Source organism: Petromyzon marinus, chromosome 18, assembly GCF_048934315.1.
Source record: "Petromyzon marinus isolate PM22_M1 ecotype Great Lakes invasive population chromosome 18, UKy_Petmar_22M1.pri1.0, whole genome shotgun sequence".
Taxonomy (NCBI): domain Eukaryota; kingdom Metazoa; phylum Chordata; class Hyperoartia; order Petromyzontiformes; family Petromyzontidae; genus Petromyzon; species Petromyzon marinus.
This window is the reverse complement of record NC_133684.1, coordinates 12862478-12888485: the sequence shown is the minus strand read 5'-3', so window position 1 is coordinate 12888485 and position 26008 is coordinate 12862478. Positions and strand designations below refer to the sequence as shown.

General features: G+C 44.3%; 1 protein-coding gene and 1 long non-coding RNA gene across 2 annotated transcripts in view; one reads left to right on the top strand and one right to left on the bottom strand.

The window, feature by feature from the left end:
- The first annotated feature begins 3033 nt into the window (after positions 1–3033).
- Positions 3034–26008, top strand: part of LOC116943682 (gamma-aminobutyric acid receptor subunit gamma-2-like) — a 143608-nt gene continuing 120633 nt past the window's right edge. The window contains exons 1-2 of the mRNA XM_032956748.2: positions 3034–4818; positions 7729–7877. Of these exons, the coding sequence (XP_032812639.1) occupies positions 4205–4818; positions 7729–7877 (763 nt within the window). The 5' untranslated portion in view covers positions 3034–4204. The remainder of the gene's footprint in view (positions 4819–7728; positions 7878–26008) is intronic.
- On the bottom strand, positions 7147–15007 carry LOC142925093 (uncharacterized). The gene is made up of 3 exons (XR_012942197.1): positions 14782–15007; positions 10713–10809; positions 7147–9184 (listed from the first exon to the last, which is right to left on the bottom strand). It is a non-coding gene; the product is annotated as an uncharacterized LOC142925093 (long non-coding RNA).

Genomic DNA, 26008 nt, shown 5'->3' with positions numbered 1-26008 from the left:
CAGCAGAAGCGTCTCCAACTTGTTCTCAGGGTTTGCAATAATCACTAGATCTTCTGCATACATACGGTTAACCAATAGGGAGACATCCCTTGACCACATCCGGGCATCGATCCTATTGTGTCTGTACCATATGGAAATTCCTCTGGTACAGCCATGGAATGCGTCTTGAACTACGTGGTCGCAGATAATGTTATATAATGTGGGAGCCAAAGGACATCCTTGTTGCAGCCTAAGGTGAAAAAAATAGCTTCGACATCTGGCCACACAACTTTATCCGAGCCTGCCCACCATCATGAAGGTCCGTAATGATGGTGAGCATACTATTGATGGTATATTTGGCCTTGACCAGGTCAATGAAGAAAAGATGTAGGTCCTGTTGAAATTCTCTCCACCTCTGCTGTAGCAGACGGGCAGAGAAAATAGCATCCGTGCAGGACCGCCCTCGTCTGAAACCACATTGGGGCTCTGCAAGCGTTTCCACAGCCTGCCTGGTAAGGCGATGTCGAATTATTCTAGCAAGGAGCTTTCCCGGCACACTGAGGAGGGAGATATCCCGGTAGTTGTTGCAATTAGTGCAGCCCCCCTTCTTAAAAACGGGAACCACCAGGGCATCCTTCCAACGCCGCGGCACCCCCGGGGAGTGCCTCGCGAGCAGTGCCGGCAACTTTGTGGTGCTGCACTCGCAGTGCGTGTGCTTCTAGGGCACGTTTCCTGGTTAACAGGATGCTCTGCGTTACTCTGTACACACACATGGCCGCTCACTAGTCAAGTTGGATTCAAAGTTACAGTATTTATCCGTGCCTTAAAATTAATCTTCGTGAGGTGGATGGAGTGGGGGTCTCTGGCCAGCGGTGACAATATCTATGCCCACTTCTAGGGCCAATTTATAACATCTGACAGGGCCCTTGCCCATAAACATCTGGCAGATTACCACCATTGGTTCAAGTGAGCCCTATTCTACTGGTGAGATAATTGAATGTCAAAACTGATCCACAGTTGGGTTTGTGTTCAAAAATAGCACTAGTGCTGCAGAAATGATGTACTCCCAAGGAAGGCTGGGTTGCTGATGGAATGTGTAAAAAACACTTTTAATGTCATAGTCAAAGTAATTTCCTGGTTAAATTAACATTGGGACAGTGATCATCTTCCGTTTCATAGTCCTGCGCCAGTGGTGGGAATTAGGGCTGAACGAATAATCGATTTCAAATAGAAATCGCAATTTGAAACAATGCGATTAGTAAATCGCAAAGGCTGCAATTTTTTTGTGATTTGAAAAGTCCTATTACTTTCTTATTGGCATTGTTAGCAATTGTTATATATTTGATTGTTCTATTTCAATTAATACATTTTAATAAATACATGTTGGGAGCAATTCATATATTTTAAGTTCTCATCCTTGTGTAGTGACTGTGAATGTCACTGTGTGGTGCCTGGCTTGCGAAGCCACAGCGGATAATATGTTGTCATTATGTGCAGCCCGGTTACTGGGCATAGTACCAGCCCTAGCAGGGCTTGAGTGAGCGCTGGTCAGCGTGGAGGCACCACGTACAGTGTGCGGTACGGGCTCACGGTGAGGGAGCGAGAGGGAGTGTCAACCAGCCAGGGTTACATTGGGGCATGATACGCTGGTTGACCTGCCGACACATGACCGGATGATATTGGAGGGGGGCCACCGGTGGACGTGGGCCGCTGGGCGGTCACGTGGTATAAAGGAGCTCTCAGGAGCCTTCGGGAAAGAGCTCGAGAGATCTCGAAGGTGGACAGGGTGAGGGGCGGAGCCAGCCCCAGCCCAGGCCGATTTAACAGGGACCCCGTGAGGGTCTTGGGGTTTTTCGGGTTGTTGGTGAAGAAGATCCACGTCGGGTTGAAGATGCCTCTAGCCACTTGGTCCGGGGCCCAGCTCGTGGTCCGGATTGGGATTGCGCACCATGTCTAGTTCTGCCGTAGCATGGTTAGATGGGCGTTCAACACCCAAGTGTAGGTTACGTTATGATGTGTGTTGAGTTGGTGTAATAGTGTTGCTCCCAAGACAACGTCTGCGACTCAGTTGGACTCACTACACTTGCATTAGAATACATAGAGCAGTTCATATTTTGATGGTATCATGCGGTAATGTTCCATCACATGTTTTAAATCTATTACACAGTGAATATTGAACTGAAGCTTGACTTAAAAAAAATGTTTATCGCAAATCAAATCGCAATCACAATATGTCAGAAAAATCGCAATTAGATATTTTCCCCAAATCGTTCAGCCCTAATGGGAATCGCACATTCTCATGGCGGGGTGTGTGTGCATCGATAGGACAAACACAAAGTGGAACAGTCCTCATATTTCGTGTGGAGGGAGGAGATCTGTGACGCAGGGAATACAATACATATTGCAACCCCACCGCTGTGGCGACTGCATCTATTTCATTTACGAACCCTGCGAAAAGGGTGCTGTTGCAGCTGCTACATATGTTGCTGCAGATAATGATACTGGTTTGAGTGGTGGTGGTTATAGTGTGGTGGTAGTGGCGATGGTGCTGATGATACTGTTTTTAGTGGTGGTAGTGTGGTTGTGGTGATGATGCAGATTATACTGATTTGAGTGGTGGTGGTAGTTTTGTAGTAGTGGTAATGGTGCTGATGATACTGGCTTTAGTGGTGGTGGTAGTGTAGTTGGTAGTGGTGATGGTGCTCATGATACTGGTTTGAGTGGTGGTGGTAGTGTGGTGGTAGTGATGATGATGATACTGGTTTGATTGGTGGTGGTAGTGTGGTGGTAGTGGTGATGGTGCTGATACTGGTTTTTAGTTGTGGTGTGGTGGTAGTGGTGATGGTGCTGATGATACTGGTTTGAGTGGTGGTAGTGGTGATGGTGCTGATGATACTGGTTTGAGTGGTGTGAGTGTGGTGGTAGTGGTGATGGTGCTGATGGTAACCGAGGTGACGTCAGCACGCGTGATGTCACGAGCAGATGCCGGCCGCGCCGCGTGGGGTCTCCTCCTCCACGTTCCCGCTCCTCCTCCTCCTCCACCACCACCACCTCCCCTCCTCCTCCCGCTCCTCCTCCCGGAGCGCACAGAGAGCCGATGCGGCCGCCGTCTCCGTCCACCGCGCGACGCGAGCCAAAAAACACCAAGCAGCGGGAGTCGTCGTCCTCGTCGTCGTCTTCTTCTTACCGCTCTTTATCTGTCTCCTCTTGTTAACCGTTAATTTTTTTTTAAATCTCAAATTGTTTTTTTTCCAATTGCGCTAATTTTTTTTAATTCTCTCTCCATTTTTGTTTTTATTCCTTCAGGGAACGCGCCTTGACAATTTTGTTCCGTTTGGTTATATATATACCATTCGATCGTCGCGTCAACGCGAGTTGCGATTTTGGCGAGGAATTAAACAAATAAAGGGTACGCGTGGATCATTTGTATGCCGGTAGGCGCGCCAGCACTTATTGCAGATTTTGAGGTTAGCCGCGCTTGCTCTCGCTACATCTCTCTCTCTGCTTTCCCTGCGGTTGCTGTATTTCTATTCGTTATTATCGGTGTTATTTTCCTTTCTTTTTATCCTAAAAATCAGCCCATCAACACCTCCTCCTCATCGCAAGCCCTGTCACCCCGCTCCATCCTCTCAGCACCCCACCCCCTACCCCCCATTCCCACCGGGTATCGGCGGCGCAGATAAAACCGTCAGTCCACAGGATACAATAGAAGGTAGTTTGTTCAGAAGATAGGCAAAAAAAGAGGGGGGGGGGGCAATGGTTGGAATGATACAATTGTAATTAAATGACACAACAGTTTAGGTTGTCTTAGAATGCACGATTCGGTCGAATTGATGGAGGAAGCTACAGGCTTTAATGGTATGTGTTAAATAAAATATATATCTCAAATATGAATACAGCGTACTCCCAGTGCCGTAGATGAAAACCCGTGATTAATAATTGAACAATAAATTTCGCAAAAGGAGTGGCAATCGTAAAACATTTAAACAAATAAGAATAATCACCAAATTGTACGCATGTAACAACATTACATGAATAGAGCGATATAGGGTGTATCGTTATATTAAATGTCAGCAATCATACAATATAAAGCAGGGCTCTAGAATCATAGTAGTAGGAGTAATAATTAAATAATCTCGGGCTACAATTGGTAGCTGTTGCTGCTGCTGTTGGGTGTGCATGTGGCTTGGAGCCGGCGGTCTCTGCCTGTGATGGCCGGGCTGTGATGATTGTGATGATGGCGTTTCGGCTGGTGTCGGGGTGGCGGCCCGGGTCTGTCGGCATGCGGGAGCCTCCGGGATGGACCAAGATCCAGCGCCGCCGTCGTCACAATCAGCAACAGCAGCAGCTGCAGCACCAGCAGCAGCCTCACGACCATCACGGCCACCACCACCACAATCACGACCACCACCATCACCACCAATTTCATCACCATCATGAAAAACGCCATCAATATAATCGTCAAGAGTTGCAGCAGATTTGGAAGCAGGATCGACGGAGACCTGTTCGAGAGGAGCAGCAGAATCATCAGCAGCAGCAGCATCTTCAAAAACATCATCATCCTCCTCAACAGCAGCAGTGTCCTGCATTTATATTCTGGGGCCGCACCGACTACACGGAGTGGCAGCCCATTCTCCTGGCCCCGCCAGCCCGGCAGGACAAAGAGGAGGGGTGGAGAATAATAAAAGAGAGGGAGAAGACGACGACGATGCCACAGGAGGAGGTGGTGGATGTCGCCGGGGTTTCCCCCACCGTGGCGTCGCGAATGGCTGCGGTTCCTCCCCGGCTGTCGAGGCGCGTTCTCCTCTTGGCTCTCATACTGCTGTCTCTGCACGCCTGGTGAGGATGTCATGTCGCCGTATTCCATTCACATTCACGATCCTCACCCACCCCCCTCCTCTTTCCTCTCTCTCACAGGAGCGAGTCATCCATCGCCAGTCTACATCCACAACCCTCGCGCTCATCATTAGTGCTGCCATCACGATGGCTCATCGTCATCATCGTCATTATTATTATTCAGAATTGAAATCGGGAGATGCTGTGACACACTGTGTGGGAATGGCGGCAGTCGTATCCGTGGTGTAGTCATTACTAAGACCATCGCTGTATGCATGTGTACGTGCATGCATGAGTGTGTGGGTGCGCGTGTGTGTGATATACACATAGTACACATGAATGGCAGCGTTTGGAGTGGTCATGTTGTGTGTGTGCACGCTGGGGCACTGCTCACAGGACGCGTGTATGGAGGGAAATCTGATCATTGTTGTACCACATTGACATCATGAATTGACATTCAACGGCGGTATCATTGTCACCAACTCTGCAGGAACAATCTGGGAATTTCAGCGTCGTGTAATCTAAGGTGTTGTAGGGGGGGGGGGGTTGCGGTGGTTATCACAATGCGATTTGAACTCGGTGGCCTGAGCTCGATTTCGGGCCGTGGCTAACATCAGTGGTGAGTGATATCAGAACTGGTGGTGCCCAACAACCCCGCATTGGACAGCGTGCTGTGAAGTATGGGCAACCGGCACACGGTGCGGCGAGGCTTTCATCCTACAGTTGATTGACGGACTGTAAATATAATTCTATATACAAAAAAACCCGTTGAAAAAAACAAAAGTGTATATGTTTTTGGCATATGTGCATTGTCTTTTGTAGATGTGACTCGGTATTGTATTGTCTAGACAATATATAGAGAAGAGCTTCACATGTAGCCTGGTGCTCGTAAGGAATCGTGCATTATTGTGCTGTGATGACCGTGATTAGATTTGAATTGGATCACTCAAGTGGACATTCCATTGTAAGGTTTGAATAAAAAAAATAGGGCTTTCATTGGTTTACCTATTTATTTCATGGGGGAGAAAAATTGCTCAACAGTTTTGCTGTGGTACAGATGTGCTTTAAGCCTTTACATACCACTGTATGTGATGGCCGCATACCTTCATTGGGATTTCTGGTATGTATTATGTGGTGTCTGCCATATTATGAGAAAAGGGCCAGGCTAGCAGTACATTGTGCTTTCTAAATGAAAGTCTTATTTCGGTGGAATTTAATCTACCCAAATCAACGGTAGAAATTGGACAGAAAAAAACCCCAACAAATTGAGGCACAGTAATTGGCTGGAAGAGAAAAGCATTTTTGGGGGATGAGGCATGCAATGAGGAAAATAAATATATAATGGTGAAAAAAGGGGGAATGATCACAAGGCATATCAGACCAAGTCCTCGTCAAAATGTCGCCAATATTCCAATAACCATTGAAGTATAATGTACAAAAGAGCTCATGGTATTATCTGGCAGTTCTCCTGCAGCGCAGAGTGACGTGGTCGTGCACAGTCCCAGTGTTGTAGTGCGAACAAGCAAACAATTCGCCTCCTCGTATCTCTCCTACCGCGTAAAAAAAAGTAGCCGTAAATATTTTTGCACATCCTATCAGCTCACTGCCTTTTTGGAGTGCGTAATTTCAACAGCTTTGGTTCAACACGTGCAAAACTGCGGACCGGTTTTAAAATTGAGCGTCTCACCAGCAGTCAGGATTACTTGAACCAACGATGGTGAACGTCTGGGCAGCGTATGATTTATTTAATTTTTCTGGAGATTCCATGCGTCAACGTGAACATGGGATTTCGCATAAAAATTATGTTTTTCATGCAAGTGTGGTTCATTGTTTTAGTTTTTCGTGAAATGAATCTGAACACAGTGTAGCCTTGTTTCTAATTCAAACCTCACAATGCCTAGAATTCCAAGTATATATGGAGAGTTGAACCTGAATACTGTATATCATTACGGTTTTTTTTTTCTGAATACTGCCGATAATTCTGTAAACTCCGGTTACTCATTTTGATTTTGTCGCTCTGTCTGCTCTTTGGAGATGCATTCATGTCATCCATCTTTGGTCCCTCCCATCTTTAGCTTGCCATTCTGTCTCATTTCGTCCTTCAGTGGGAATTCATTTCAGCTACAAAGTGGCAAAAAATATATAACACGGTAAACTTCTGCCCATTCTCAAACATTGGACACCACAAATCTCAAATGGCAAACCCGAGCCAGTGGTGGTAATTCCTCATTCCTCTGGCAGGGACAAGTCTTTGCTAAGGGCAACCACTGTTGGCACCCGGTGGCAAGAGTACCACTGTTCATCCATAAAAGGGAATTGAAATGTCGAAAAAGAAACGATTTGATAACTTTTATTGGCCACTCTGTAGGTGTCTTAGTCAGGGTCATTGACTCTCCTAATCACTTAATTTCCTTTGCGTGATACTTTACATCTAACATTAGGTCAAATGTGGCTGTTTATTGTCCCGTGTCATTTTGTTTTACGTGTTTTACATCACGTCAATTATCACTCGATATGTGTATATATAAAGACGGTGTGTCGTTTGATTACACGTCCCCCGCAAGCCATGTGTAAAATATTGCGGCAGACGGATATTGAGAATGTGGATGGGGTGCAGAAGTACGAAACAAACCATGAACCATTTTCACATGGGCGGCACCATGTATCCTTTGAGTCATTTAATAAATCACTGGCTCTGGTGAAGAGGCAACATTAAGCAGAACATATTTAAAAGTACAGCGGATGCATAGCGGATGCTGTGTGTAGAGCATGACATGTGGAAGTGGGATATGGTTTGATTTTGTGTTGGTTTGTGTGGGGAGGGCATTCTAATGGTGTGGAGTCATTTTAGTGATATTAAAAGCTTGCATCACCCAGATTGCTATATGATGCCTTTGGTGTAATTGGTTGTAGCGCTGGCAAGATTGAAGAGGATGATTTCCAGGATATGAACGCTAACAAGACATGGGTCCTGGCCCCCAAAGTCTACGAAAGCGACGTCACCCAAATTCTCAACACGCTTCTGGAAGGCTACGATAACAATCTGAGACCGGACATTGGCAGTAAGTTTTCACTTTTTACAGATACATTTTCACCATCTGCACTCGCCCACCCACTGAAATGTGCTGTAATTCGAGTAACATGTGCACTGTGGGACATTCAAATGTACTGTGTTGGCAATATTGGCTAAAAATTCATGGCAATATGAAAATAGGTTTTTGGGAGAGATAGTTTCTTTACGTTATTACTTGCCCTTGTGGCAAAATATACTTGCCACCTGGGCATTTGAAGAGGGAATATTACATATGCTTATTAAACACATTTTAAGTTATCTTTGTACTTTATTGCGTACTTAAGTTAATTATATGCTTTGTTAAAGTGATGGTAATTACCAATTTAAAATAAATATAATTGAATAGCACGATGATGTAATAAAGCTCACGTTGTATTATGGATGAGCAGCGGGTAATGTGCCGTGTTTCTCAAGTGTCATCCACAAGCGTCTAAAAACCTCGGGTTTATATCCACAAATATCAGCATTGTCATTGTACGATATCTATCCAAAATATTCGAATGCTCATTTATCTCGATGCCAGTCTTTTGTAGTTTAAGTCCATATTCTTTACAAATGAGTCGATTTGACCAATCCATTTCCACTTTGGTTGTCCCCTGTATTGTTTGCTTAGTTGTCATTTTATAATCAGGTTTGACATTCATTCATCACTCCTTTTGTGACATTTTGCTGAAATGCAGTTGTTTTTTCCCCTTGTTATTAAAGTGAATATTGTATAAATATTCATTATTCTTCAGTGCGATTAATTTGTTCTCTGTTACCTTTTGAGTGATAGCAAAAATATTTTTGTTACCAAGGAAAACCAGTTACAATGCCCTTTCTCAATAGGGTTCTGCTTATGACTTTTAGTCAATTGCTTATTTACTTGAATATTTTGTTGTAATATTGGAGGATATCAGAGCACTTGGAGAAAAGCAGTGATGCAGATATGAGGCTAACACTCCCAACTTTGTACAGACAAGACAGCGACCTAGCTGTCGTAGTGTCTCTTACAGGCACCTGCTTACCTGCAGATAGGGGCCCTACAAAGGCTCTATCTAGGGTTGCCACCTGCCCAGGTTTAACCTAAATTTGACCTGGGCAGTCTGGGATTTGGCATCTGTGTTTGGGTGGCAGGTATTGATTTGTAATGGCATCTGGTCTCTTATTGTGTTGAACTTTATTGCATTGTACTGCACAATTTTGATATTAGACCTGGGCTGACTGAAAAACATTTCTGGCCTTTGGCCTACAGTGTAAAAGGTGGAAAGCCTGTCTCCATCTTCGTGTGATTTCATCCTCTCCACCTGCATGCCACTGGAGAATAGATTTTTTAATCATAGCCTTTCTTAAAATTATGTATGTGTCATTTTCACGTATTTGTGTCATATCCTTTGTAAGTGACATTGATTATAATTATTTGTGTTGGTGAAGGACTCTCCATGGAAAATTGATATTTTCTTCTCAAAATAAATATCCGATTATTTCAATCCCGTTTCTTTCAATAAGGTTCTTATTTAGATTGAGACATTATCCCAGTCTCAGAATAGTCTGCCATGTCAGCAACCAACCACAAAATATATACATAACATTTGAGCAACATTTTATAGCATTTTTTAGTAGTTCCCTGTTTTTGAACAGTGTTGGAAGCAGCTCTATTGAAATGCAACCAAATGCTGCTCAATTATTGTGGATGACCAACGATGTACAGCTTAGGAATTCATTAGCTTAGTCAGATCATTTGGTGTCCTTTCTGAAGCCACCGCATGTAGCCTTGTTTATGAACAACCTTGACCAAAGAGCATATTTATTTGTATATTCATGGTACTCAATAAAACGGCTCCCACAGTCTCTTAGTTGACCTCTTTTTAGGTATTGATAATTATGGGAAGACAAAATCAGGTTCTCTAAGCATTGCCTCCCTCTTTAGTGCCAGACATGAAAATATTGATTAAAAAATCAATTCCGTCTTGCTAAACCTAGTAACAGGAAATCATCACCAGCCATGATCTATCCACTGCCGGATGAAGGCCCCCCCCCCAAAGCCTTCGCCATTTCCCACGATCCTGCATTGCAACAATCGGTCTCGCTTCTGCATGCGCGCCGCCGATTGAAGATGATGAAATGCCACATTCTGATCTCTCTTTCCGCCAGGAACTGAATTCATATGTATGTATGTTGAACTTTTTTCACCCCGTACGTAGCCAACCGTGCTGTGAGGTGCGGGGGGAAGGACAATAAACTAAACACGAAAAGCAGTTCTAAAGAAATGAGTTTTCAATCTAGATTTAAAAGTGGATAGCTGCAGTCTCTTCCTAATATCAGAAGCAAGAGCGTTCCAGACTGCCGCACCATGAGGACTCGTTGCACCATGAGGACTCAGCTCTTGTGCGGCAGCTCCATTGATTGTTGCATCAGGGCGCTGTGAGAGATATCAACAGCTTGGGGGTAGAAGCTTTATCCAGCAGTGAGTAGAAATTGGCTGATGATCATTAAGTTTTTTTTTATTGTAAATGCCATTTCCTTGTGACCACAAAACATACAGCACTTTTTAGCAAAGTGCATATGTCCTGTTGTGAAATAGTTTAAATTATAAGTTTGTGTCAAAATACATGCAGTATATGCCGTTTAGCAAAATCTAAATTTTACACACATCTGCTAATTTTATGTAGGTTAAGAAAATATATGAATCTATATATAATTTTTGTATAATGAATCGAGCACAATAAGTGTGAAAGCAATTGGAACAATGTCCCTGTGTGTGGTATGACAGAAAATTATTCTTAAAAAAAATTATGACATTGGAAATTGTGCAAAAGTCATAGATCAATATATTGACAGTCACCTGAGTGTGAGGTTCCCTGCCATTGGGCTTGTCCTTTCACGGAAATTCCACCTTGCTTTAGTGAGCCAGTCCATCATAGAACAACCACTGTTCTAGCCTAACAAAGTGAAGCAAAATGTTTGAACTCTCTAAGTCTATGCATTGGATAAACACGCTGTAGATGATCGATTCCTGGCCACGGCTAACATCAGTGGCAAGTGATATCGGAAGCAGTCATGCCCTCCCCGCCCCCCTTCATTGGAGAATTTGGCTGCTGTTATTACTTGCAACGTGATAAGCTACTTCGTTGAGCTATCATTTTTGGCCAGGTTCTGAAAAAGCTGTATAGCTCAGTGGGGCCTTACCTGGTAAATAAAAAGTAACCCAAAGTGACCAGCCTGGTGAAGTACGGTAAAAAAGATGCCATGAACGACGTGGAGTAAGTGGGGGCCGTCATACGTTTGTGCTTTGAGCACGGCAGGTTGTCAATCACCCGATCGGGAATTCAGCACTCAGCCGGTGCCATTATATGCCTTATATGCTAATAACATGTCCAACTTTGAAATACTGCGTGGAATTATAAAGCGTCCCCCTGTCGTGGTGGGCTACATACTCTGGTAAAGTTTTCCATTGGGTGGATCTTTGCAGAGTAAACTATAAACTATTTTATTTGTTACAAGGTAAGGGCCACTGAGCTATATAACTCTATTTTGGAAGCAACCTGGTCACAAATGAGAGCTCAGCGAAGATTGCTTATCATGTGGAAATTAACAGCAGCTAAATACTCTAAACACATGTTTCTAAATGTGGAGTGAAAAATCGGAGGACCCGGAGAAAAATCCATGCGACCACGGAGAGAACATGCAAACTCTAAATATACATACGTCAGGGTCGTGATCGAACCCACGACCTCCTACATACCAGGCGAGGCAGTTAACATCTCCAGTAGGAAAGCACTGTAGTTGGAGAGTCATATTTTTGTTATTTCATTAAGTTTTCACCAATTACGGTATATCCCATTTATAGTATCGACAAGCACAGGACAAAGGCAATCTCCTGTTTGAAACTCCACTTCTGAAAAAGACCCGTCACCAAACATTCACCAAATATCTAATGTATTGCAGACTCAGGAATATGACGTTTCACTATGCAGTTGAGTAAGTGATCTTTAGCTATTGGAAACATTTATTCCTAAATCTGAGAAAGGCCAAATTGGGTATAAAAAAGTGCAAATGTAATGTTGTTCTTGTGCAGTCATTTGTTACCAAGCTGAGACGACAAACTCGCTAACATTGAGGATCAGGTGTAATTTTGGGGTTGCTGTCTGGTGATTTTTAACACATGATCAGTCAGAATACTGAACTGGCATTCAGCCATTGTAAAATATTTGAGGTTGTGTGTGTTTAAACGGAGCGTTTGAAATTGCTTTCCATGTCGTTCGCGTTGCTTTAATGAACCATAGCAATTGGTTTCATTTCCATGACTGCGACACAGGCCACGAGAGTTTCAGTAAATCTTGACGTTGGGCATTGCTGTGTATCCCATTACTCTTTTATTTTCTCAGTTTTATTCACAACTATTCTTGGTTTTATATTTTAGGTTTATAGTAAACTGGGAGATGAATGTAAAGTTTATTTATTAAGAAGCTACTAGAGTTATATACTATTCATATGAGATTGCAAACGAATTCCCGGTGAAACGTCATACTCGAATTATACATATTATTTGGATCTTTCTTTACTCTCTAACACACCAGTGTGCTGAACTAGTAATTAATTGGCATGTTTTGTTTACGTGACAAACTTTACTAATTGGCCATTCTCGGGTGGTGGCGGGTTTAACGACGCAATTTTATTTATTTATCTAGAAATACTTATTGTGTTCAGTTTGTTGTCTATTGCCCACACCTCCGATTAGCACGGTTGGCTATGTACGGTGCAAAATAATTTCAACATGCATACAAAGTTCTGATATAACAGTGTCTCATTAGCAGGTATTTAAGGCAAAGACCCTACCTTTAAGACATGTATCTTACTTCAACGCAAAATTATATTGCACATAGCATAAAATAATGATTTGCATTGTTGCAGAGAATATAAATAACAAACTATCAGTCTCCTTCATATATCTGTCTCTCCACATGATGGGTTACATAAAGAGTACTCTAATTTCTGAATGTGGAGAGAGATATATGAAAGATACATATTTCCTACTTATCTATTTTGCTATATATGCTCATTTTAATTGTTGCCCGATGGGAGTAGTACACTTTCCATATTACAATGACACGGGTCTGTTAATCCATGCAAGATGAACTCCACAAAGGGGTACCAATTTTATGAACCACAGCAGTGTGATGGGCTTAATTGTAACCCTTCATGGGTTAGAATTTGCTCTCCGACCGGATTGCCACCACCTTTAAATTATTATTTATTTGTTACATGCATGGATAAATATATAATATGCTTTTCTGGCTTTTTTGCACGTTCGAAGAGCAATAATAGTGTGCATAGATATGTATACAACTAAAAATATTACTTCATTCACCTTTCCCTGCCTATAATCGAAAAAATATGCTTCAGGCAATGGCTTTTCTTCACAGCAGAGAGATGATAAAAGGATTTACTTTCTCATAGTTAGAATAGTGTATGCCTGTTACAGCTGGACAGACGAGAAAATATGTAAAGATAATCCCTGAAGGATTTCAAGTGGTCACAGCTGTTGGAATGGATGGCAGTGCATTATATGACTCCCAGTGACAAAAAGGGATGCCCTAACGTCAACAATAATTTATTCCCCCCCCTTCTCCACCCACCCCTTCTCTCCCCCCCCCACTCCGTCTACTCCCGCGCTTGGTGCCCACTCGGTGGGGCATCGAGCCCAACTTTCTTCCCTCCTCTGAATTCACGTTAGGACCTATTCCCACGGAATTTCTTTAACCCCCCCAACCTCATCCCACGTCACGGTTCGTGCTCAGTATCGGGCTCCTCCCACCGTGGTGGCGAGATGTTAAAGCCATCGCCTGGTATGAAGGAGGTAGTGGGTTCGATCCCGATCCAGACCCCTGACGCCTGCTGCAAATTTTGAATTTACATGTCACTCTCCCCATGGTTGCATGGATTTTCCTCCGGATTCTCCGGTTTTTCCCTCCGCATTTGCAAACATGCGTTTAAGAGTATTTGGCTGCGATACATTTCCATGTGATAAGCCACTCCGTTGAGTTATATAATTTGTGGCAAGGTGACTTCTAAAAGAGAGCTATATAGCTTTACCTGGTAAAATGAAAAATATATATAGTTTAGTTTATAATGGGAAAAAAAAAACATTTTAAAGATGAACGAATTTCTGTAGTAAAATAGACTTAAACCTTAAAACCGCAAGGCAACTTATTTCACGATCAGAAACATGAACCTTTAAATCAAGAAAACTGGATTCAAGAGTTGATTGGTTCAAGTACTGATCGGCTTGGTTATAACAGGTAATGTGAAAACATATTCATCCACAGTGCATTGCGTCTCGTGCAGAAAATTGTGTTCATTATTTAAATAACTCAAGATTGTATATGGATTTACAACATGGTTTAATACCGTAAATTCTTACGACTCAAGTATACCGGATTTTGGGGTAAGGCAACGAGGGCTACTTAACAACAAAAAACCACGTAAAAATATATCCAAAATCTCGACCGGAACACAGTTCGCTCACAAAATAAAGCTGCATGCAGTACAACACGGCGCACACATGTACGCTAAAATTGCGTGGCAAATTTGAAATACTTCATATGATTAGGAAGTGTAAGATGCTATCGCTGACCCCCCCCCACCTCCATTAATCTGCTGCTCCCAATCGTTGCCGCCTACTGTGTTAGGGCGGTGCGCCCAAGTGCCTCCAGACGGCCACCTATTCCAGGGTGTTATTGTTACGGGTTCGACCACATTTTATTCTACTCTATTTAGGATTAATATCTCGCTCTGTGATGTCCGTGTTCTGGGTTGTTGAGTAAAAAAAAAACTAAAATATTATATCGCCGACCATTGTAATAATTACAATTGACATGCATTTGTGCACTCGCACTTCTAAACCTACTTACGTATCTGTTGTATTGAATTTGGTAAACCCGTGCACTTGGGGGCTGTCCATAAATGACGTCACGCACCTGGGGGGGGGGGGGTCAGACATTTCTGACGATGTGTGACGAGGGGGGGGGGGTTGAGAAATGTGACGTCACATCAAAATGCGCAACTTTAAATGAATATGGACAACACGTTCTACTTAATTAAATAGACTTTTTAATAAAGGTTTTCTCCTACAACATCAGAGTGCAGTGCCACATTAAATACGCACCACAATGCAAATAGTTTAAAGCGATTTCAAGCATGTCTTATATATTTTTTTTGGGGGGGGGCAGAGATTTGTGACGTCATATTTGAGGGGAGGTCTGCCTTTTTGTGATACCGTGTGATGAAGTGGGGGGGGGGGTTAAAAATCGTCCAAAATCGTGTGACGTTATTTATGGACGGCCCCTTGAACCTGGCCCACGTTATCTCGATTTAAGGCTGGTAGTGCTGGCTTGTTTTTATTTAACACTAGCGGTTAGTACCCGGCGTTTCCCGGGCGAAAAAGGCAGACACACACATGGACTTACAAACAGACGTGGACCCATACACATAGAAACCCACTGACTTACACGCACGCAAACACATGGACTCACACACACAGACATCGACTTGAGAGACACATGTAGTTACACACACAAATCGACTCAAACACACAGAGTTACACACACATATCGACTCACACATACATACATAGACTGAACAACAACAACCGCCATTCGCCACTAAGTGGCAGTGATGTTACCACAACGCTTGTGGCAGGCTATGTGCACCTTGAGGCCACGTGAAGTGTTGAACACCTGCTGGCAGGAGGTCATGGGGCAGACCCAGATGGCACAGATCGACTGAGATGACTGGCAGATGCACCACCTGTGCCCTGTACCCTGCTAACTTGCTGTGCTTTTGCCACACGGTGCACCGCTCGTTCTTGTGAGCATTGCTCCTCCGCCCTCTGTTGTTGTTGGAGGCCAACTGCCTCCAACTGGCCTGTAGCATCCTTCACGAGGCTCCTCCACAGATACCAACCTTGACACCGCTGGTTCCAGTCATCGACAAGTCCACTCAGCTGCACATCGTCCTGTAGCACATCACTCCATCTCCTCTCTAGCCTGTGCCACGCCCGTTTAGAGACCTCGATCCGGCGGAACAAAAGGCGTTTAGGCATGCGGTGGCTGGGCATGCAGGCTACATGGTCCAGCCAACGCAGCCTTGCCTGGCCATGCAGGCTACATGGCCCAGCCAACGCAGCCTTGCCTGGCGTAGGAGGTCACCAATGTAACTTTGTCCAGATCTTTCAAGTATTTGTGAGCTCATCACACAATCCTGCCTGGTTAAACCCAGGATGGATCGTAGGCAGGCCAGCCTAAATGTTTGTAACCGGCGAAAATATAGCATTAGGGCGGTCGAAGTTTCGCAAGTGTAAAGAAGGGAGGGAATGACCGTGGGCGAGATGACGTGGAGCTTCGTGCGGAGCGAGAGACCAGGTAGCTTCAACACAGTGTTACGCAGCCGATGAAAAGATCCGCTCAACTGATTCAGAGTGAGACCTCTGGTGTTAAACCGGAGCCGGTCATGAGTACACTGGGCAGGTATGGGGAACTCTGCACTCTCCACAACTGGCCCATCACCAATTGTGAGTTATGGGGGTGGATTGTCTGATGGTACAAAATACCCAGGCAGGTGCTTAGTTTTGGTGGGGCTGATGGTAAGGCCCCACCTCTTAGTGGCAAGCTCCAGGTTGAGCAGCAGCGCATCCAACTCCTCTTCTGAGTGAGCATTAATTACCAGATTATCGGCATACATAACGTGGTTGACCAATAGGGAGCCATCGATTGACCGCACCCAGGCATCGATGAGCCTCCCATTGTATCTGTACCAGATGTGAATTATTCCGGTAGAGGCATTGAAGGCTTAACGAAGTACGTGGTCCAAATATATGTAAAAGAATGTGGGGGGCAGTGGACATCCCTGTCGCACCCCAAGATGTACAGGGAGTGGCTCTGATTCACGGTCACGTAGTTGCTAAATTCTCCTGTTTGATATGTAAACCCCTTTGTCAAGGTGCCTCACTTCTCTCAACCAGCTTAAAAGACGCTGCGAATCTTAGCAGCGTTCATTGTAGCTCTGTCGTCCCGACAGGTTTGTTCCTTTCACCTGAAGAAGGCCACTTGTGTTGTGGCTGAAACGTCGTGAGAATTTTATTGTTTTATTTTATTATTTTATTCTCATTCTACGTGACTTTACCAAAAGAACCAAAGAAGATGAATCCTTGCAGTCACGAAAGCTTTAAATCTAAACATCATGAAGGTCCTTAAGGATCGTGAGCAGAGGGTCAGGGACTCGAAAAGTACGAGGAGCAACCCAGAGCCCAGGCCTAATGATGGTATCATAGGCCCTGAGCAAGTGAATAAAGCACACATATGGACTAACACGCATACATGGACCTACAGGCACGCAACGAAATGGAGTAACACTGACTAACATGGAGCCACGCACACACAGCGACGAACACACATGCACATGGACTGACACACACACATATCAAGGCACACACACATATTGACTTACACACACACACATCGAGTGACACACACACACATACATAGACTTACAGACACATTGACCTACGCACACACATATGGACTTACAGACACACACACAGGGACTTACACACACACATGGACCCACGCACACACATCGACTCGCAGCCACACATCGACTCACACATACATAGACTCACACCCACAGACATGAACTTACACACACACATACATATTGACGCACACACACACATGGACTGTTACACATAGACACATTGCCATACACACATCGACTGACACACATAGACCCCCACACAAAAATACATGGACTGACGCACGCACATAGAGGCACACAAACATGGACTGAGACACACACATGGACGTATGCGCACACATGGACGTACGCACATACACACACACATGTACGTACAGACACACACACATGGACTCACACGCACACATGGACCAAAAAACACACACATAGAAAGAAATGTACTTACACTGACTGACATGGAGCGACACACACACACATTGACTCACACACACACACATGGGCGCAGACATGCACATCGACCCACACACACATGGACTTAGACGCAGGCATTATTACTGTGAAAGAAGTAACTTAATTAAAAAAAGAGTAGTTTCTACACACACACACCACGCACACACATTCACTTACGCACACACATACTGGACTTACGCACACACACCACGACGGTATGCACTATGACTACAGCAGTGCATACCGACTGTGGTGGTACCTGCTTTCACTACAGCAGTGCACACGGCCTGTGGTGGTACCTGCTTGAACTACAGCAGTGCAAACCGACTGTGGTGGTTTGTGGTATCACTACAGCAGTGCCTAGTGACTGTGGTGGAACCTGCTATCACAAAGGCAGTGCATACTGACAGTGGTGGTAGCGGCTATAACAACAGCAGTGCATACTGAATGTGCTGGTACCTGGTATGATTACAGCAGTGCATATTGTGGTGGTACCCGCTTTCTCTGCAGCAGTGCATGCATACTGTTGTGGTAGCTGGTATGATTACAACAGTGCATACAGTGGTGGTACATGCTTTCCCTGCAGCAGTGCATGTATACTGTGGTGTAAGCTATGATTACAGCAGGGCAAGCAACAGTGGTTGTACCTGCTATGAGTAGAGTAGTACATGCTGACGCTATAGCAGTATATATCGACTGTACTGTAGTACATGCTTACTGTATAGCAGTATTTATGGACTGTACAGTAGTACATGCTGACTCCATAGCAGTATTAATGGACTGTACAGTAGTACATGCTGACTGTATAGCAGTAGATATCGACTCTACAGTAGTACATGCTGACTCTATAGCAGTATTAATCGACGGTACAGTAGTAGATGCTGACTGTATAGCAGTATTTATAGACTGTACAGTAGTACAGGCTGACTCTATAGCAGTATTTATGAACTCTACAGTAGTACATGCTGACTGTATAGCAGTATTTATAGACTCTACAGGAGAACATGCTGACTGTATATCAGTATATTTAGTGACTCTATAGCACAAAGTACTCACGTGACAGAGTGCCGTGGTGTGGCCGTGAGCTCGACTGAACGCGCATCACTTGGCAGGGTCCGCCCCCCCCGCAATTGGCGTTAGTTGGTACGGTCGAGCTCGTGCAGTAAGTAAATAATTAAAATAAGAATGGCACTAAATCGCTAATTAAACTAATTTAAAGTTGACGGCTGGGAAAACGGAATAGCCTATACCAAGCAGGGGGCTCGGGGCGTGCCACCCGGCAATTTTTTTCGGACGTGAAACCCACCGTTTGAGAGCCAAATTCCCCGCAAGCGCACGCACGCGGAGACTTTTTTTTTATATAAGATTTATTTGACAAATAAACGTTTCAGCTTCCACATCCAGCGAACTCAAACCTCCACCACCTGTGTTTCATATGTCACGTGTTACTAAACTGTATATGTAATATGTATCTTTAACGGGTATATATTTTATGTAACTTTCGGTGTGTTGGTTTAAGTTACTTCGAATATTCGTATAAGGACTGTCACTGGTGAGAGATCGGTCATGGTCGAAGCATCAATGAATGGTGGGCTCATTCTACCGAAAAGTATCTCAATACAGAAACTTGGCTCAAGAATATATCTGATTAAACTCCATGGACAAAGTACAGATGTGTCGAATGTAATGGTTAGTAAATGATGGCAAGTCCTCATCACTTATGACCTACCCTTTACTGGATGGCAATCTGTGAAGAAAAGCTTCATGGCTTATCTGATTCCTCCAGGATATACAAAGATTCTGATTCTGACCATCATTTTTCATTCAGGTAAGAGTAAGAATTGGGGTTCAAATCAACTCGTGTTGCATTTTCATGGGTAAATAAACGTGGCAATTTTATTTCAATACGAAAAAAAATATCTTCGCTCACCGTTTGCATTTAAAACTCGAAATGTATCTCGGCGCATTGTGCACGAAGGTACTTTAGCAATATACTGTGGTTCAGCTGAACCACAAGCCTCCCAAGCAGAATGTCAAAGTACAACTCCTGCCTAGGGTTGCCTTTGACAGGGTGCCACGGTGGCGAGAGGTTAACTATTATGCAGGAGGCCATGGGTTCGATCCCGACCCTGACGCCTGCTGTATATTTGAAGTTTGCGTGTCTCCCCGTGGCCGCGTAGATTTTTCTCCAAGTCCTCCACTTTTCCCTTACACATTTAGAATCAACATGCATTTAGAGGATAAAAGACATTTTTGTCTGTCCGTCTGTCTGCGTGTGGCCGACACTTGCGAGGGATTTGGCTCACGAACCGTGGGGTTTACGTTTAAAAAAAGTACCCAGGTAGAACGGCATAAGCCCAGTGGTGAGCCAGCGCTATTCCGATTTTGTGTCACCTTTAAAGTCCTTGAATTAGCGATCTAGCGCTGTTTTTGTTATTCATTTATTAAGTTGCGCATCCGAGCGCGCGCCAAAGCACGCATCTGCGCATGTGCGCCCCTAGCGACGTACACGCATTCGGTGGGGGGGATTCTTATTCACGTAAAAAATGCAACAAAAAAACATAAGACCTGAGGTACATTTTTCAAAGTGTGATGTCCCCCCCTACCCCAATGTGTGCAATTACTACTATAGAGCTTACATACTATTACTGTAGAGCGGGCAGCAGGATGGTGGGGGGGTGGGCGGGTGTAGCGGCCCAGCCCTAGCCTACCAGGGTGCCACCTCTGCCGGCTGCGCAATCTAGGCGAGGCTGGGAGCTCTGCACGGGACTAGGCCTCACCACTACGCTCCGTGAAGTGAGTACTATTATAGAGTAGATATACAGTGAGGGAAAAAAGTATTTGATCCCCTGCTGATTTTGAACATTTGCCCACTGACAAAGAAATGATCAGTCTATAATTTTAATGATAGGTTTATTTGAACAGAGAGAGGGAAAAACGCATGTCAAAAATGTTATAAATTGATTTGCATTTTAATGAGGGAAATACGTATTTGACCCCCTCTCAATCAGATTTCTGGCTCCCAGGTGTCTTTTATACAGGTACCAAGCTGAGATTAGGAGCACACTCTTAAAGGCAGTGCTCCTAATCTCAGCTTGTTACCTGTATAAAAGACACCTGTCCACAGAAGCAATCAATCAATCAGATTCCAAATTCTCCACCATGGCCAAGACCAAAGAGCTCTCCAAGGATGTCCGGGACAAGATTGTAGACCTACACAAGGCTGGAATGGGCTACAAGACCATTGCCAAGCAGCTTGGTGAGAAGGTGACAGCAGTTGGTGTGATTATTCGCAAATGGAAGAAACGCAAAAGAACTGTCAATCTCCCTCGGCCTGGGGCTCCATGCAAGATCTCACCTCGTGGAGTTGCAATGATCATGAGAACGGTGAGGAATGAGCCCAAAATTACACGGGAGGATCTTGTCTATGATCTCAAGGAGGCTGGGACCATAGTCACCAAGAAAACAATTGGTAACACACTACGCCGTGAAGGACTGAAATCCTGCAGCGTCCACAAGGTCCCCCTGCTCAAGAAAGCACATATACATGCCCGTCTGAAGTTTGCCAATGAACATCTGAATGATTCAGAGGACAACTGGGTGAAAGTGTTGTGGTCAGATGAGACCAACATTTAGCTCTTTGGCATCAACTCAACTCGCCGTGTTTGGAAGAGGAGGAATGCTGCCTATGACCCCAAGAACACCATCCCCACCGTCAAATATGGAGGTGGAAACATGCTTTGGGGATGTTTTTCTGCTAAGGGGACAGGACAACTTTACCGCATCAAAGGGACCATGGACGGGGCCATGTACCGTCAAATCTTGGGTGAGAACCTCCTTCCCTCAGCCAGGGCATTGAAAATGGGTCGTGGATGGGTATTCCAGCATGACAATGACCCAAAACACATGGCCAAGGCAACAAAGGAGTGGCTCATGAAGAAGCACATTAAGGTCCTGGAGTGGCCTGGCCAGTCTCCAGACCTTAATCCCATAGAAATCTGGGGAGGGAGCTGAAGGTGCAAATTGCCAAACGTCAGCCTCGGAACCTTAATGACTTGGAGAAGATCTGCAAAGAGGAGTGGGACAAAATCCCTCCTGAGATGTGTGCAAACCTGGTGGCCAGCTACAAGAAACGTCTGACCTCTGTGATTGCCAACAAGGGTTTTTGCCACCAAGTACTAAGTCATGTGTTTCAGAGGGGTCAAATACTTATTTCCCTCAGTAAATGCAAATCAATTTATAACATTTTTGACACGCGTTTTTCGGGATTTTGTTGTTGTTATTCTGTCTCTCACTGTTCAATTAAACCTACCATTAAAATTATAGACTGATAATTTCTTTGTCAGTGGGCTAACGTACAAAATCAGCAGCGGATCAAATACTTTTTTCCCTCACTGTATACTATTATAGAGTCGGTATATACGACTATAGAGTGGGTAGATACCACTGTAGAGTAGGTAGATACTACTGTACAGTTTGTAGGTACTGCTACTGTAGAGCAGGCAGTGGGGGGGGGGGGTATAGCAGCCCAGCCCCAGCCTGCCAAGGTTCCACCTCGGCTTTGGCCTGCTGGGTAATCTAGGCAGGCAGTGGGGGGGGGGGTATAGCAGCCCAGCCCCAGCCTGCCAAGGTTCCACCTCGGCCTTCGGCCTGCTGGGTAATCTAGGCGAGGCCTGGAGCTCTGCATGGGACTAGGCCTCACCACGGCACTGTTAAGTAAGTACTATTATCTTGCTTCTTTCTCTAAACTCACATAGATATACAACTAATATTTTAAAATTAAGTTAGTAAATATCAAAGTAATAATGTGTGTGTGTAGACAATAAATATTTGTGTGTAAGTTCATGTATGTGTGTGTGAGTTTGTGTGTGTGTGATTCGATGTATGTGTGTGAGTTGATGTGTGTGTGGGTCGATGTATGTGTGTCTGTAAGTCGATATGTGTGTAACTCCATGTGTGTGTGAGTCGATGTGTGTGTAAGTCCATGTGTATCTGTGCGTCGATGTGTGTCTGTAAGTACATATGTGTGTGTAGGTCGATGTGTGTGTTTGAGCCGCTGTGTGCACCGGGCAGATAAATAGCTATATAGCTCAGCAGACCTTCCCAAGTAAATAAAACGACTTTAGTTTATATTATATGGTTCTTTTGGTAAAGTCGTGTGGATCGAATAAATTATAACAATGAAATAATTAAAAAATGAAAATAAAGTGAATATAGAATAATATTAATGCTTTGATTTAAAGCTTTCGTGACTGCAGGGATTCATATTCTTGGTTCTTTCGGTAAAGTCACGTAGAAGGGAAACAATAAAATAATAAAAATATAAAACAATAAAATTGTCACGACGTTTCGACTGCAACACAAGCAATCATCATCAGGTGTGAAAAATACAGCAAGAAAATTTTCTTGCTGTGTTTTTCACACAAGAAAATTTGTTTAAGCTGTTTTTTTTTTTACAAACAGGTTGGCTTGTGAACAGGAGTTGTTTACGTATTTTTCACACTAGAAAATTTTCTTGCTATGTTTTTTACAACTGATGATGATTGCTTGTGTTGCAATCGAAACGTCGTGAGAATTTTATTGTTTTTTTTTACTGTTTCCCTTCTACGTGACTTTAACGAAAGAACCAAGACTATAACAGAAATACTCTTTGGTTCTTTCGGTAAAGTCACGTAGGTATAAAATAAATTAAATCACGACGTTTCGGGCGCATCACAAGTGTCTGTCATGAGGTGGGACAACCACAGCAAGAAACAATTGCTGAAGTGGGCAAAAGGGCTGCCGTGACAAGGGGCTATAGAGGTAAGAGAGAGGGGAGAAGCCAGGGAGAGATAGAGAGGGGAGGGGGGTGTGAGGTAGCGGAAGTGGAGCGCTGCTTGAGGGATTAGGATCAAGGCAAAATGCCGGGGGGGGGGGGGGGGGGAGTAAGCGGGGCTAGGGAGGGATCGTCATCAGGAACAGGGAGGTTAGCATCTGAGGGCAAGCTATTTATAAAGGTTTAGAGATGGGCTGGGCAGCTAATGTTAACATAGGAGAGGTCTCCGACACCGCCAGTAGGTCTATCCAATCGAATAGCTGTTAATAAAGATTTAGAGATGGGCGAGACAGCTAATGTTAATGTAGGAGAGGTCTCCACACCGGCAGTCGGTCTACACCAATCAAAGAGCTGTTTATAAAGGTTCAGATATGGGCGGGGCACCTGATGTTAATGTAGGAGAAGGCTCCGAGACGGCAGTAGGTCTACACCAATCAAAGCATTACACCTCGCTCCACACTGCTCACGGTGGAGGTGGACAATAAAACACAAATCAATTCATGACCCAAAGTGGTTGATGACATATTTCCAATAATTGCTTAGTTTAAAACGGTCATCTTAGTTTTTAATTGTGTCTGTATGTATGGATGGATTAATGAACGAATCTTTGTTGATAGCCAGTCAGCTTGCAAAGTACCATCGTCTTAGATAAATCAATTTCATGTGAGTCAGCCGCATTAAAGTAATGATCAGCCACGGCAGAAGTATTTGTCCTGCCGTGTTTCAGATCTGCCTTATGTTCACGAACATGGTCCGAGACATGTCGTTTGGTTTCCCCAATGTAACTGCTGCCGCAGATACAGCTTAGTTTGTAGACGCCGGGATATTGCATGGCAGGAATTTTGTCCTTCACAGATGGGATCAGGTCACGAATTTTACACAGTGTAAAATCGGATACTGGATCTTGTGTTTGTTTAAGATTTGGGAAATATTTTTGGCTATCCCTGCTATGCAAGGTAAGGTGATGGTTTTTATTGCATCTTCAGATGGCTCCTTTCTCACGGTTGGGGTGATGGCTTTGCGGATTGTGTATTCAGAATATCCATTCGCCTTGAGAGCCTGGTGTACGTGTTTGAGTTCACTGGTCAGGTGTTCATGGTCGGAGACACATTGAGCTCTATGGTGTAGCGTTTTGTCCTTCTGGCATGGATGAACTGAGTGCCACGTGGCAATAACACCTGCTGGGAATTAGGCAGTGGCTATCTCATGGATAGACTGGTGTCCTCAACAGGGGAAGTGGAATTTTCACCGAGAACTGTCCTACGTTGGTGGAGCATGCCTGTAATATAGCACTGTCGACGCAATGGTTGGTGGATCGCACAATTATTGTGAACCTCTCCTTGGGTATCGAGGTGCCCATACCCTAACTCGCCAAGAGAAGGGGATACAGCAAAGTTCACACGAATATAAGCTGTCCCTCATGGGATAGAGTGTTGCCCCCTCGCACTTGTGGATTTTCTCTGTGCGCTGCGGTTTCCTACCCCATGTATAAACTCTTATTAAGTGGCGGAAAATATCCCAATGCAGTCTGTTCCCCTATAACGCGGTAGTTGCGTTCCTGAAGAACACCACTTTATGGAAAAATCGCGTTCTAATAAATAATATATGGTGAAGAACAGGCCGCGATAACACGTGAGATGTGTATGTTGGCTGAACAAAGACTGAGGCACATGTGTAGCATTTATAAGCATCCAGTAGCATCTCACCTTGTGTAATGCTACACTGAGGCAGCGGAACAACTGCGTATTCCTACTCGCGCAACGTAGTTCCATTCACTTAATCACATTATATATAACTAGGTTGTTGGGGAGCGACGCAGGCGCCCCCCCCCAACAACCTAGCATTCATCATAGAAAAATGGATGAAGTTGTGCGCTTACCAACGTAATGGAACGTCTGTCCCTGCGACTTGTTGATTGTGATAGCGTATGCGGGGAGAATAGGAAATTGTCATGATCGCAAAACAAATGTAAAAGGTGGGGACCAAGTCAATTCTGGGGATCAACACCGAATCGCCTTGTTCTCTCTCTCTCAAGCGTTCATCATAGATAGATAGAGAAAGTTGTTTATATATACATATCATTTTACATCTGGAAGACTTGATTGAAAACGACATTTCGTGTGAATTTTCTCTCGTTAAGTAGATGCCCTTGCTGGGGGTTCGGTTAGATGCAGACTTTCACCTGTTTGGGATTGCGGGATTGAGTTAAGGTGACATAGAGCTGGCTGTGCGAAAAGACCGCCGTCTACAGATTGATTCCAACGTAATCGAACATCTGTCCCTGCGCCTCCGTCGTTCATGCACGGGGCGCGGAGTTTGCAGCGCCCCTGCATGAAAACGAC